The 13,807-nt window shown below is 31.9% G+C and overlaps 1 protein-coding gene, 1 long non-coding RNA gene and 2 other non-coding genes across 7 annotated transcripts; 2 read left to right on the plus strand and 2 right to left on the minus strand.

Annotated features, from left to right (window-relative positions):
• Positions 1–347: 347 nt before the first annotated feature.
• TRNAF-GAA lies at positions 348–420 on the plus strand. Its single transcript has one exon. It is a non-coding gene; the product is annotated as a tRNA-Phe (tRNA).
• Positions 421–1,899: 1,479 nt separating this feature from the next.
• Positions 1,900–5,739, minus strand: LOC123887023 (conserved oligomeric Golgi complex subunit 8-like). 3 transcript variants are annotated; one of them, XM_045936297.1, is made up of 2 exons: positions 5,182–5,738; positions 1,900–2,213 (listed from the first exon to the last, which is right to left on the minus strand). In XM_045936297.1, the coding sequence occupies exons 1-2, from the start codon at positions 5,464–5,466 to the stop codon at positions 2,196–2,198; spliced, it is 303 nt and encodes a 100-aa protein (XP_045792253.1). In that variant the 5' UTR covers positions 5,467–5,738; the 3' UTR covers positions 1,900–2,195. The 3 variants fall into 3 exon arrangements, with proteins under 3 accessions (XP_045792253.1, XP_045792251.1, XP_045792252.1); XM_045936295.1 differs by lacking the exon at positions 1,900–2,213 and adding an exon at positions 3,937–4,090 and having other exon boundaries at positions 5,182–5,739; XM_045936296.1 differs by lacking the exon at positions 1,900–2,213 and adding an exon at positions 3,938–4,074 and having other exon boundaries at positions 5,182–5,739.
• Positions 5,740–7,852: 2,113 nt separating this feature from the next.
• TRNAF-GAA lies at positions 7,853–7,925 on the plus strand. Its single transcript has one exon. It is a non-coding gene; the product is annotated as a tRNA-Phe (tRNA).
• Positions 7,926–8,402: 477 nt separating this feature from the next.
• LOC123887024 lies at positions 8,403–11,292 on the minus strand. 2 transcript variants are annotated; one of them, XR_006801322.1, is made up of 3 exons: positions 10,932–11,292; positions 9,313–10,334; positions 8,403–8,774 (listed from the first exon to the last, which is right to left on the minus strand). It is a non-coding gene; the product is annotated as an uncharacterized LOC123887024 (long non-coding RNA). The 2 variants fall into 2 exon arrangements; XR_006801321.1 differs by lacking the exon at positions 9,313–10,334.
• Between the last annotated feature and the right edge of the window lie 2,515 nt (positions 11,293–13,807).

Below are 13,807 nucleotides of genomic sequence, written 5' to 3' on the forward strand. Positions count from 1 at the left end.
AAGTAGGCCGTACCGTACAAATTAGGCTTAATTAGTAAAATGGTCCCTTAAAGATATTTTTGGTTTTAAATTGGTCTCTTAAAGAAAAAAAAGTCCAAATAGGTCTCTTAAAGAAAAAAAAAGTCCGAATAAGTCCCTTAAAGACATCTCCGTTAATCAGTTTGGTCTCTAAAAATAGGTCTAAATAGGACCAAACTGATTAACGGAGATGTCTTTAAGGGACCTATTCGGACTTTTTTTTCTTTAAGGGATCTATTTGGACATTTTTTTCTTTAAGGGACCAATCTGAAACCAAAAATATCTTTAAGGGACCATTTTACTAATTAAGCCTACAAATTATACATCTTGCGGGGATAGCTCAGTTGGGAGAGCGTCAGACTGAAGATCTGAAGGTCGCGTGTTCGATCCACGCTCACCGCATAATATAGCTTTTCTCTCTTTTTTGCTTATTTTCTTTGATTACTTTCCTTTGTGTTTGGTTGCAATTTATACTCTCCACAAATTCATTGTTTCTTTCGGTCAGCTGTTAGTTTGACTCATGCTGGATTCTTTTACTAAAATAAGATGAAATCAAATGGTGTTGATTGTTAATTTTTGTTTTGTGAAAATGATTTCTGAGTTTTGATTAGTATCTTATGAACTTTTTCCCTTCTGTAAAATTTTTCTCCGAAATCTTCCATCATTAAAATGTGTCATAGGGTAATGAATTATGAGTACTTCATATTTAGTACAAGTTCAAATGGAGTGGATATTCTTAGTTTTTGGGGGTGTTGAGCATTGTTAAGATGAAACCAAATGGTGTTGATTGTTAATTTTTGTTTTGTGAAAATGATTTCTGAGTTTTGATTAGTATCTTATGAACTTTTTCCCTTTTGTAAATTTTTTCTCCGAAATCTTCCATCATTAAAATGTGTCATAGGGTAATGAATTATGAGTACTTCATATTTAGTACAAGTTCAAATGGAGTGGATATTCTTAGTTTTTGGAGGTGTTGAGCATTGTTGGTAGGAGTAAGATACATCAGTTTTGTTTGAAATCATGATTAAACTGGTGACTTAATGTGAGCAATGAGGCAATTAGCTGAAAGAAATAAAAGAAACATTGGTAAAATAGTTACTCTCCAAAAATTAACCGGATTATGTCATTTTCTTAAATTATCAGTGTCGACGTGTAAGCGCCTGTGTTGTGTCCAATATGCCCATGCTTCATAGTCTATCACATATGTTACTTGTGGAATATCATTCAGGTGGATGAATGAGCAAGCACATGGCTGATACCTAAAACTATTTTGACACATTCAAACTAGAAAATCTAATACCAATTTTTTTTATCATGAGTAGAGTATTAATTTTATGTTTTAACAATAAATTCTTAACTGATAATGAATCAATACAGAAACAAGCTAGATTGTAGTAAGAGAATATGCAAAAGATGGCTGTCATGCTGATAGGATTCAATCCTCAAACCACATAATTTAATCTCATTTTATGCTTATAGTCGAACAACGATCACTTGTATGTTCTTGATTCTCGTCTTGTTACAAAGTGGAATGGGAGAGTCAACAAACTTGATCATTTAGCAAATAAACTAAGTAAAAATTAAGCCAACATTCCATTTTTTTATGCCAAAATGTTGTGTCTGGCTCTGCACTCAGGGCGAGCCAATCTTCTTAACACCGATGCAAGGAGAGTTTGGATAGAACACAACTTTGCTCTCAACCTTAGGTAAACTTGCAGGATTTAGAATGATGTGTTATTTTGTATATTATCTTGCAATTGACCTTTTCAGACAACAAATCTATTGAAAAAGTAAATATACTGATTAGTTCAAATTTGTTGTGATTTTGGCAACCGGCAGGAGAAGAACGCTTTCGAATTAAGACCAAGGACAACAATCAAGTTTGGTATGAAACACATTAATCCTTCAAACTCCATGTATACATTATCTGCTATATTGTTCTAGCACTATGGAATAATAACTATATGCATATGCATTGACAATAAAGACGACATGTAGAAGATTTCATTCGGATGTACATAACATAGCCTTCCATCCTTAACCTACACAGTTTAATCAACTGTGTAGGTTTGTTTAATTTAATCTCATTATATACTTGTAGCAGAACAAACATAAATTAGCAAATAGTATTCTCTAGTCTCTACATTCTGCATTTCTTTAGGGAGAGGCATTCTTCTTCATATTGACACTCTTCGCTGTTGAAATGACAAAGAACATATCAGATTTGATAAAACATTCAAAGCAAGTATTCTATATCTTTTGATTGAATAAACTCACATTCTTGCATCTCAAAAAACATAAATATAGAAAAATGTTATTTTGACACAAACACTGTATGCATCATGTTACACGAACATGATTAATGGATTTCAAATACATGGTTAATTATGTGTAGTCGACGGTTAATGCATATCATGTGTTATGTGTATTTGAACACAGTGATTTTTTGACACAATATTGTGCCAAAGATCACTAGATGAATATAACAGGATGCTGTAACAGGATGCTGTAATTCGTTAACCATCCATTGAACGTAATTGAACCTGTACTTTTACTGTGTCAAGTGTCAACCCTATAATAAAGTTCACGTGGCATTTATATATAGTGTCGTACATTGTCAACAAATTGTGTGTCAAAATAACTCAACTGATAAATAAAGTCCCTTGAAGAATCACCTCATTAAGTTATGGTGCTATCCTAAAATAACATTATATTAGGACAAATAAAGAGATAGGAAGGAGATTATAAAGAATTTACCATTGCTTGGTTGTGGAGAAGAAAATGGGGAGAAAGGTAATAGTGAAAAGGAAAATGGGAAGAAAGAAAAAAGTGAAAAAGAGTAGATTTTTATAATAATATTTAGCATTTAGCATGAGTGAAAACAAGAAGAAATTAATATTGAGTCCTCTCCGCTTGTTTGCTTTGATTGAAAAATAAGAAATAAGGAAAACATTGTTTACTTAAAGTACAAAACACCCATACACCCATATAATTAGAAAGCAAAAGACATGGAATTGTTGGCCATTAAATTGATGTGCCAGTTTAAAATGATCTATTACGAATTTAGAGTGGTATACCAGAATGATTAATACTTGTAGCAATTGATTACCTGTAGTGTATACATGATAACAAATTTACCCTCCCAAGTCAGAATGACATAAGTCTAATAATAAATGCAATAATTTATTATTAGTATTGTGGTACAGAATCAACAAATTACACTACAAATGGTTGTGCTTATTATCCTTTGAGAACGGTTAGCTGCCAGGAAATGCATTGTTTTCAGTGCTGCACTAGATATACAATATTATTATTATTATTATTATTATTATTATTATTATTATTATTATTATTATTATTATTATTATTATTATTATTATTATTATTACTAGCGGGCCAGGCAGGCGCATTCCGCGCCTGCCTGTGTCTAACTTATGTACCCAAAAAAAAAAATACGCCTTATGTTATGGTGAGTTTGTTAATAAAAGATTTTTGTTGCTACTAAAAAAAAGCAAGGGTAATGTTGGTATTATGAAAATTCTACCCCAAAACTCATGTATTCTTTTTATATATTATAGTATAGAATAGATATAGATGAAAAAACCATAAAAAAAAAAAAAAGAGGAAGTTAAGGGCAATTATGGAATAATAAAAAAAACCATAAAGGAAGTTAAGGGCACAATGGACCAAAAAAAATCCAGCCCAAACTCCCTTATCCCCTTTATATATTGTTATAGATATAGTATAGAATAGATATAGATGAAAAAACCATAAAAAAAAAAAAGGAAGTTAAGGGCAATTATGGAATAATTAAAAAACCATAAAGGAAGTTAAGGGCAAAATGGACCAAAAAAAATCCAGCCCAAACTCCCTTATCCCCTTTATATATTGTTATAGATTAACACAAAACACAAACACTGCCTTAAAATCAGAGTTTACTCTTGATTGGGAACCGGAGGGTTAAGACCACAAACAATAGTCTACTCTTGTGAAACTTTAACTAAGCAAAATAGAGCCATAGTAAACTCATGCATCCCTCATCTTGAAGCTCTTCTTCTGTCAAATTAAGATCCTGATAAACATTAAACAGGAACCCCAACAAAAATCAAATCGGGAAACCACAAAAAAAAGGTCATGGTACTCATCATGCATCGTCAGAAATTCTACCAAATCACCCAGCTCCATTGCAAAAACACTGCTTCCTATACACATTGACCTAAGCCGTGACATCCCCCTAGGTAATCCCAAGACCCTACCACCCAAATCCACATACCACCGGCCATCACTTCAAAATACATTGACCAGTGACCAGCCGCTGCACCCCAAACTGAGCTCACATCAACAATGCACAATGGTGTAGGGGTAGATAAGACGATGCTTGTTAGTGAGGTGAAGACAGTTACTGCAAAGAAGATGCTTCTCGGAGCAAAGGGCACGAAAGTGTGAGGATATTACCAGAAGAGCCAAAAAGTGCCCATTTTCTCCACTGCTTTTATTCATAAAATGCAGATATTGCAAAATGTGAGACCGGATTTTATCTCTCCAAACAAGGGAGACTCTCTTTTTCACCCACACAAATTTACTCCTCTCTTTCCTTCTAAATATATCAAGATATCCGAAATAGAGAGAGATGGTAGAGGATAAACAGTGGGATAGATATAATCCAGGTTAGAGTAAACTTATAGTAAAGCTCTCGTTCTGTAATATTCTTCTATCCAAATCCTTTTCTTTTCTACTTGTCCTTAACTTTTCAAGTTCAATTCTATTAATCAACTTCACAAAATGGTACAGAAATATTATTGTTCTCGTAATTCTCACTTCAAATTTTAATATCTTGATATATTCTATGAATTGAAACCCAATGAAATAAAGTACATAATATTACACAGTGCTATATATGTATTATGTATTACTTGCAACATCTGCATAAAGATGTATCTATAATTTTATTTTATTTTCTAATTGCAACAAATGAATTGCAATGCTTGAACTCACTTGAATCATTTAATTCCCCAATTCAGCTAAAAATAAACTCAATCTAAACCAATTCAAGCCTTAATACACAAAAAACATGATAATAATAATATTTGCAATAGATAGTAAGTAAATCAGTTCCATTGAAATAGAAAAGTGAAATATTATTAGGAAGAAAAAAAAGAATACCATAGATTCAAGATGATTATCAATAGAAGAAACTTCATGGCGAATAGCAAACAAAGCATCAGCAGCGGCAATGAAGGAACGATAATTACCAACTGCAACCTCTTGCATTTGGCGACGGATCCGTTCGGCATCGACGCGAAGAAGTTCAGGTTCCTTGTGAAGACGATCGAGAGTGAAGGAGAGAAGTTCAGAGACATAAGGTTGTTCAGATTCAGAAGCTAAAGGAAGAGGAATGGGAATCTCCTCCATATCCGATGATCCTGAAACTGCACCTTCCCACTCCATTATTATGTTGTTGGTGTAGATAGATCTGGATCGGGTTAAACGGAAAGAGGTTTGTTTGTTCTCAGGTGGTGATTCTTTTTTGGCTGGAAACCTTTTTTAATAGATTTGAGTAGATGATGAGGTTGAGAATGAAAATGGCGGAGCAAGGTTGGGTTGTTTGTTAGATTAACAATGAAAAGAACCAGAGAAAGACTAAATGAGAAGATGGAGGAGCAGTGAGCAGTAACGGCGGTGATGCTATGATGTTATTGGGAAAAATGACCGAATAGATTGTTATCTATTTTATTTTTTTCAAACTTGACTCGTTTTAAGTTTAGGAACAACTCGGTTTGGCTAGGTCGGTTCAACTCGTTGAGTGAATCAGTAAATTTGTTGGTCAAAATTTCAAATCTTTAATTTTTTAAACTATTTTTTTTATAAAAAAAATCAAATATTAAAATAAAATAAAATAAACGTCATTATAAATGTGTACGAAATTCAGATCGGCATAAATATGCAGAAAAATGTATAAAACCAACCAAAAACCGATAGAAGTAACAAAGTTTAGAAATATATTAAATAACTGAATTAGTTCACGGGTCAAACTATATATCAACGGGTTGTTCAAAAATGATTGTCTTAGATGATGATGATGATTCAGCTGGTAGGAGTTGTGTGTGGTGATACTGAGGTGATTTCTTGGTCTTTATGGGGGAAAATGTACCTGCGACAATGTTAGTGCGTCAACGCTCAAGTTTGTATTTGAATGTGGTAAAAGAGAGTGTAAATTGAAGGCGCGGAGGCCATACTTAGAGATTGATGTATGAATGTTTATATATAGTAGAATATTAGGGTTTACAGTATAGTGAGGTCCCCATGTGTAGAGGATCTGCCACATATAACACATGATTATCCTTTGTTTTGGGAGCATGTTTGGATATTGGGAGCGTATAGCCCTTATACGTGCTCGTGTATTGATATTGTGGTCGCTCGTGCCACTTGCTATTCTTATCCCATTAAGATGGGCCTTGATGTGTATTGGGCTTTAGTCAATCCAGAACAATATATAATTTACGTTCAACTCATTTATTTAACGAACTTAACTTTTGACTCAAGTTCAACTTATTTGGTTCATGAACCAAATTCAACGAGGCAATTGTCGAATCGAGCTTCAATCTATTTGTGAGTTGGCTCGGGTCATTATCAGCCATAGAGTTAAAAATATCTTGAACACGAAAAAACTACATTTCCATTTTTCATACTTGCTCTACTAAAGCTTTGCATTTTTGTTTTATCATATGGTTTCGATTCTTGTATGACTCTCGTACGACATGTGTTAGATAGTTAAGACAGCTGTTTAAAAAAAAAACATTTTTCCTTTACTCTGGAACTCCTTAGATCGGTATCCGACGCCTATAAGATACTCGTACAACACGTGTAGGACAAGTGCCCCAATTTTTTTCTTTGCTTCTACTCTACTTTGACACATGTTACACATATTCACAAGGACTAAAGATGTCTCGAAACTAAGGAATCAAAAAGATTACGGGCCTGTTTGTTTCAGATTTTTCACCAAAAAATCTATTTTTGCCAAAAAAAAATCTATTTTTTTTATCTTACTTGTGTTTGTTTCAGATTTTTTCAAAAATCATTTTAGTAAAAAAATCAATTTTTTCATCAAAAATGAGAATCTATTTTCAATAGCTTTTATCAAAATTCATTTTTTTTTATCATTCATCATCCCTCACCATCTTAAAAAAATAGATTTTAGTGATTGTAAACAAACGGCAAATAGCTTTAGATTTTTTTTCAAAATCTCTACAAAAAAATGTTTTTCTTGAAAAAAAATCATTTTTTTAAATCTCAAACAAACGGACCCTACATTTGATTACAATATTTTTAATTTTTTTTATAGTAGATGGATAAATTAAGGTCAAATATTATTGTATATTGTTTTATGTTAATTTTTTGTAAATCAAAAGTATCTTCTGCGCGCAACTATAAAAACTAACACCATCGAGATAATTGTGATAGATTTAAGTGATTGGCATCTCTTAAGAAATGATTTAAATTTTTTTAATGAAATAACTTGTTCAACTTAGAAGCACATGTATACATTTTGATTTTCAACTTAGATTTTTTATAAATATGTCACAATGTCGGTGTTCTATATATTTTACATTAACAATGTGTCCGTATCGTATTAAATGTCAGTGTCGAAATCCGTGTTTCAAAAATAATTTAATGATCTTTAAATATTAAACTTAAAAAAGTATACCAACTAAATTTAGTACAACGTGAAATTCTGTCCAATCATGCTTCCGTTCCAACACGAAAAATGCAAAATTTCTAAAAGACAAAAGAAGAATCAAAACAAGTAAGACGTACCGTACAAATTATTCATCTTGCGGGGATAGCTCAGTTGGGAGAGCGTCAGACTGAAGATCTGAAGGTCGCGTGTTCGATCCACGCTCACCGCACAGTATGTTTTTAATCTCCTTTTGCTTATTTTCGTTAATTACTTTCCTTTTTGTATTGCGTGTTTGGTTGCAATTTTTACTCTCCTCTTTTCTACCAAGATGGAAATTAGGCTTTTACTAATAAGATGAAACCAAGTGTTGATTGTTAATCTTTGTGAAAATGATTTCTGTGTTTTGATTAGTATCTTATGAACTTTTTCCCTTTTGTAAATTTTTTTTCCGAAATCTTCCATCATTAAAATGTGTCATAGGGTAATGAATTATGAGTAGGGGTGCTCAAATCCAAACCAACCCAAAAAATAACCGCAAACCGATCCAAAAAAACCGAAAAACCGAATATTTTTGGATGTGTTTGGATGTCCTTTTGTGAAAACCGCTGGATCGGTGTGTTATTTTCATATTATCTTGTAATTGACCATTTCAGACAACAAATCTATTGAAAAAGTAAATATACTGATTAGTTCAAATTTGTTGTGATTTTGGCAATCGGCAGGAGAAGAACGCTTTTGAATTAAGACCAAGGACAACAATCAAGTTTGGTATGAAACACATTAATCCTTCAAACTCCATGTATACATTATTTGCTATATTGTTCCAGCACTATGGAATAATAACTATATGCAGATGCATTGACAATAAAGACGACATGTAGAAGATTTCATTCGGATGTACATAACATAGCCTTCCATCCTTAACCTACACAGTTTAATCAACTGTGTAGGTTTGTTTAATTTAATCTCATTATATACTTGTAGCAGAACAAACATAAATAAGCAAATAATAGTCTCCAGTCTCTACATTCTGCATTTCTTTAGGGAGAGGCATTCTTCTTCATATTGACACTCTTCGCTGTTGAAATGACAAAGAACATATCAGATTTGATAAAACATTCAATTAAAAACGACGAAACTGAATTCTTGTTTCAAACCATAAAAATGCACAATTTAAGGAAAGCCATCAAGAAGAAGTATTGATTAAACATATTGTGGGGATAGCTCTGTTGGGAGAGCGTCATACTGAAGATCTGAAGGTCGCGTGTTCGATCCACGCTCATCCAATTTATGTACTGTTTTACTATTTTTCTCTCTCTTCTTTATTTTCGTTTATACTTTCCAGTTTTTATTATGTGTTTGGTTGAAATTTATACTTTCCTCTTTTCTAGCATGATGGAAATTACGAATGATTCATTACTAAGGTTTCTTTTAGTAATTTAACATGGAAAACTACTTAAATAAGTTGAAACCTAAGTGGTGTGTGTTGAATATTAATCTTTGTGCAAATGGATTTCTGAGTTTGTCTTACTCTTGATTAGTATCTTTAATATGAACTTTTCACAAACAAAACTATTGCAAACCATTGATCCCTGATCAGTTCAAATTTGTCTTACTCTTAATTATTATTGGTGTTGACGTGTCAATGTCTGTGTCGGTGTGTGTTCTTCATAGTTTATCATAGATGTTCTTGTGAAATATCATTCAGGTGGATGAATGAGCAAGCATCTGGCTGATACCTAAAACTGTTTTGACACATTCAAACTAGAAAATCTAAGTATCAATCCTTTTTATCAGGAAAACCATGATCATGTAATGACCGAATAGTGTAGAGTTATAATTTCATGTTTTGACCATAAATTCTTAACTGATAATGAATCAAGACAGAAACAAGCTTCTTGTCAAAAAGGAAAATGACAGAAACAAGCTAGATTATAGTAAGAGAATATGCAGAAGATGCCATGTTGGTAGGATTCAATCCTCAAACTACATAATTTAATCTCATTTTTTGCTTATAGTCGAACAATGATTACTTGTATGTGATTGATTCTTGTCTTGTTAGTTGTTACAAAGAAAAATAGGTGAGTCAACAAACTTGATCATCTAGCAAATAAACAAAAAATTTAGCCAACGTTCCATTTTTTATGCCAAAATGTTGTGTCTGCCCTCTACACTCAGCCTTAGGTAAACTTGCAGGATTTAGAATGGTATGTTATTTTCATATTATCTTGTCATTGACCTTTTCACAAACAAATCTATTGAAAATGTAAATACACTGATTAGTTCAAATTTGTTGTGATTTAGGCAACCGGCAGGAGAAGAACGCTTTTGAATTGAGACTGAGGACAACAATCAAGTTTGGTATGAAACATATTAATCCTTCAAAATCCATATATACATTATTTGCTATATTGTTCCAGCACTAGGGAATAATAACTATATGCATATCACATAGCCTTCCATCCTTAACTTACACAGTTTAATACTGTGTAGGTTTGTTTAATTTAATCTCATTATATATATTTCTACACTCTGCATTTCTAGCTAGCAGAACAAACATCAATTAGCAAATATTAGTAGGCTCTACATTCTGCATTTCTTTAGGTAGAGACATTCTTCTTCATATTGACACTCTTCACTCTTCATATTAGTAGGCTCTACATATCAGCTTTGATAAAATACTCAATTGCCAAAAGCAAGTATTCTCTAATCTTTTGATTGAATAAACTCACATTCTTGCATCTCAAAAAGCAAAAATACAGAAAAATGTTATTTTGACACAAACACTGTATGCATTGTTTGTCTTTTATCACACTGTTAATGGATTTCAAATACATGGTTAATTACGTGTAGTCGAAGGTTAATGCATATCATGTGTATTTGAACACACTGATTTTTTGACACAACATTGTTAATTTCTTCATTACATGGTTAACAAAGTTCAAATATGTGTTTAATTAGTTACAACATAATGCGGTAACTCGTTAACAATCCATTGAACGTAATTGACCATGTATTTTTACCGCATCAACCATATAATAAAGTTCACATGACATTTATAAATAGGGTATTTATATATAGTGTCGTACGATGTTTGTACATTGTCAACAAATTGTGTCAAAATAACTCAACTAATAAATAAAGTCCCTTGAAGAATCACCTCAGTAAGTCATGGTGCTATCCTAATAACATTATTAAGACAAATAAAGAGATAAGAAGAGAAATCACAGTGTACCTTTGAAACTGTTTTTGTCCTCTAACATCTTATCCAAGGTGAACGAGACCACAAAGTCTTGTCAATGCAAGGATTAAAATCAACAGTAGTGACACTATGATCATCCAGATTATACATTCTCACATCAAAAGCATCCCTAAAGTAGATGCAATTCCCTTGATATCCAATCAATTCTTTAGTTGAAACAGAAAAGTTACAGCTTTTGCTCAAAATGAAAGCTCTATCTTTCAAATTTTTCACATCAACCCATTTTCCCCATTCTTCATCCAGCTTATAAACTTTGAAACATTCAACAACAGCATCTTGATCGTGGCGATTGTGGCGTCTTCCGACATAGTTCCTTCTCATGTCTTCATTACTTTCATAGGGTGTGTTTGTTTCGGGGATTAAAATTATAATCCTAGGATTATTATTCCTTGGAATATTATTGCTGGGAACATTATTCCTATCAATATGTTTGGTAAATAAATAAGGTTCCTTGGAACATTTTTAAAATAAATTCAATTAATATTTTAAAATATTAAAATGAAAAAATAAATGAGTTAAAAATAATGGGAGAGTGGGGAGTTATGGGTGGTTACCTCTTATTCCCATGGGAATGTAAGATTCCCACCATTTAACATGAGAATAAAAAGTGGGAAAGTCATGTGTAATTTATATTCCAAGGAATAAAAAGTTCCTAGGCATAATTTTTTAAAACTTGAAACAAACATAGGAATTAAAGATTCCCAAAGTCACATTCCTGGGAATAAATTTATAATCCATGAAACAAACACCCCCATAGGAAACATTGACGTGTGTATATTCCTTTCGATTTTCTACACAAAAATACACCATCTTTATTTTTCAGTTCATAATCATATTGTAATTGTAATCACTTTTTTTTTTGTTAAGTTTAACTACAGTTTTTCTTCCTCTATTTATTTGAAAGAAGAAAGTATATTATTATGCCCTTGGAGTATTAGTTAAACATTCTATAAAAAGAAACAAATAAAAAAATTAATGATGAGAGAGAATACATTTTTAAATCATTAAATTAAAACATTGAATTCACAAATTATGAGATAAAATTTCCTTATTTATAATCTTAACTAGTGCCCGGGACACTGTTTAACATTTTCATATTATTATTGATACTCTCTCAATTGATTCAGATGAGTACATACAACTTGTATTTATACTACAAATACAAATTAGGAGTTAATCTCTATATCAGAGAGCTCTAAATAAGGAGAAAGTTGGTCAATCCCTTGATCTGGGGTGATTATAGAGAAAGATATGGAGATAAAATTTTAACATATTTTTATTTATGAAATTGATGATTTTATTTTAAAATTATTCAGTTTTGGCCTCTTCATCAATTTTTATATTTAAAAATAATGATTTAATATATTTTAATGTTAAGACGCATGATCTAATGATATACTTTTTTTAAGAAGTCAAAAAAACCTACATTGTCATATGGTAATATCACTACATTGTCATCTGGTCATGCAATGACTGATTTTTACATTTTAAAAGTTTTCAATGTGAGTATCCACCTGCCTAAAGCACCGGTCATTACAGAGATTATTTGGCAGTCTCCCCCTCTCTGTTGGGTTGGGTTAAGTGTAACTCAAATATTACTTCTAAAGGTAACCTCGGTCCTTCAACTTGTGGAGGCATCTTTAGAGATAATCAGGCTAATGATATAGGTTGTTGTGCCACAAAATTTGGGGTTGGTGATGCTTTCTCTGTTGAGCTTATTGATACAATTACTTCTATTGAGATTGCAAAAAGAAGAGGTTGGAATTATCTTTGGCTTTGAGTGTGATCCCAAGCTTGTTACTCCCGCTTTCAAGTCTCGGTTGGCTATTCCTTGGAAGCTCACAAACTGTTGGAACAATAGCTTGCTTTTGCTGTCAAATATGTATTTTGTAGTCTCTCATATCCATAGGAAAGGGAACCATGTTGTAGATAAGCTAGCTAATTTAGGCCTTGACATTAATGATATCTTATGGTTTGATAGTCACCCTATGGTTTTTAGGAGCGAACTTGTTAGTAATAGGTTTCTCTGCCTAATTTTCGTTTTTCTTAATCTTGGGGAAGGTATATACCTTTTTATATTAAGTTTCTAGATGTTATAGCCATTTTAGCTTTACTTTGTTGTTTAAAAAAATTTGGGAAAAAGTAAAAAAATCTAAAAAAAGGGGGAAAAAAAAAAGAAAGAGTAAATCACCCCCACCCAAAAGAAAGAACATTACACATATGAGCCAAACATATCAAGTAGTTTTAATCTCTAAAAAATGTAATAGATTAAACCACCAAATATTTAAATCATACATGAAACATTTTTTCTTTGACCTCAACCACCACCAAACAAGATTCTTAATTATAGCATTCTCAATCGATAATGTCTTCTAAAAGAACAACATGTTATTCCTTTCTTTGAAAGGATCCAACAACACAGCGTCCAAATTGCCAACAATGGTGTTTTTTTTTTTAGAGCTGAAATTACATTTAATGGTAAAAAATTTAAAATATTATTAAAATTGATGAGGACAAATTAGGTAATTCAGGTAATTTTTATTTTTATTTTGGTTAAGAGTAGTAATTACTTTAATATATTGTCAGTAGATTAATTTTTTTTTCTTCATATTAATCTTTGATCGTTGGCATAATCTTCTTTAAAGTTTTTTTCTTAAAAAAAGTTGTTACATATGTTATAGGCTTAATTAGTAAAATGGTCCAAGACATTTTTTGTTTCAGATTGGTCCCTTAAAGAAAAAAAGGTCCAAATAGATCCCTTAAAAAAAAAAGGGTCCGAATAGGTCCCTTAAAGACATCTCCGTTAATCAGTTTGGTCCCTAAAAAGAGATCTGAATAGGACCAAACTG

The sequence above is a fragment of the Trifolium pratense genome, linkage group LG5 (genome assembly GCF_020283565.1).
Source record: "Trifolium pratense cultivar HEN17-A07 linkage group LG5, ARS_RC_1.1, whole genome shotgun sequence".
NCBI classification, from domain to species: domain Eukaryota; kingdom Viridiplantae; phylum Streptophyta; class Magnoliopsida; order Fabales; family Fabaceae; genus Trifolium; species Trifolium pratense.

Excerpts from the sequence above, each read along its gene's own strand:
- LOC123887023 (XM_045936295.1), bottom strand. The coding sequence starts at position 5,466 with ATGGAGTGGGAAGGTGCAGTTTCAGGATCATCGGATATGGAGGAGATT. Across the intron at positions 4,091-5,181 it reads ATAATCATCTTGAATCTATG|GATCTTAATTTGACAGAAGA; the intron begins GTATTCTTTTTT and ends AATGTTTATCAG.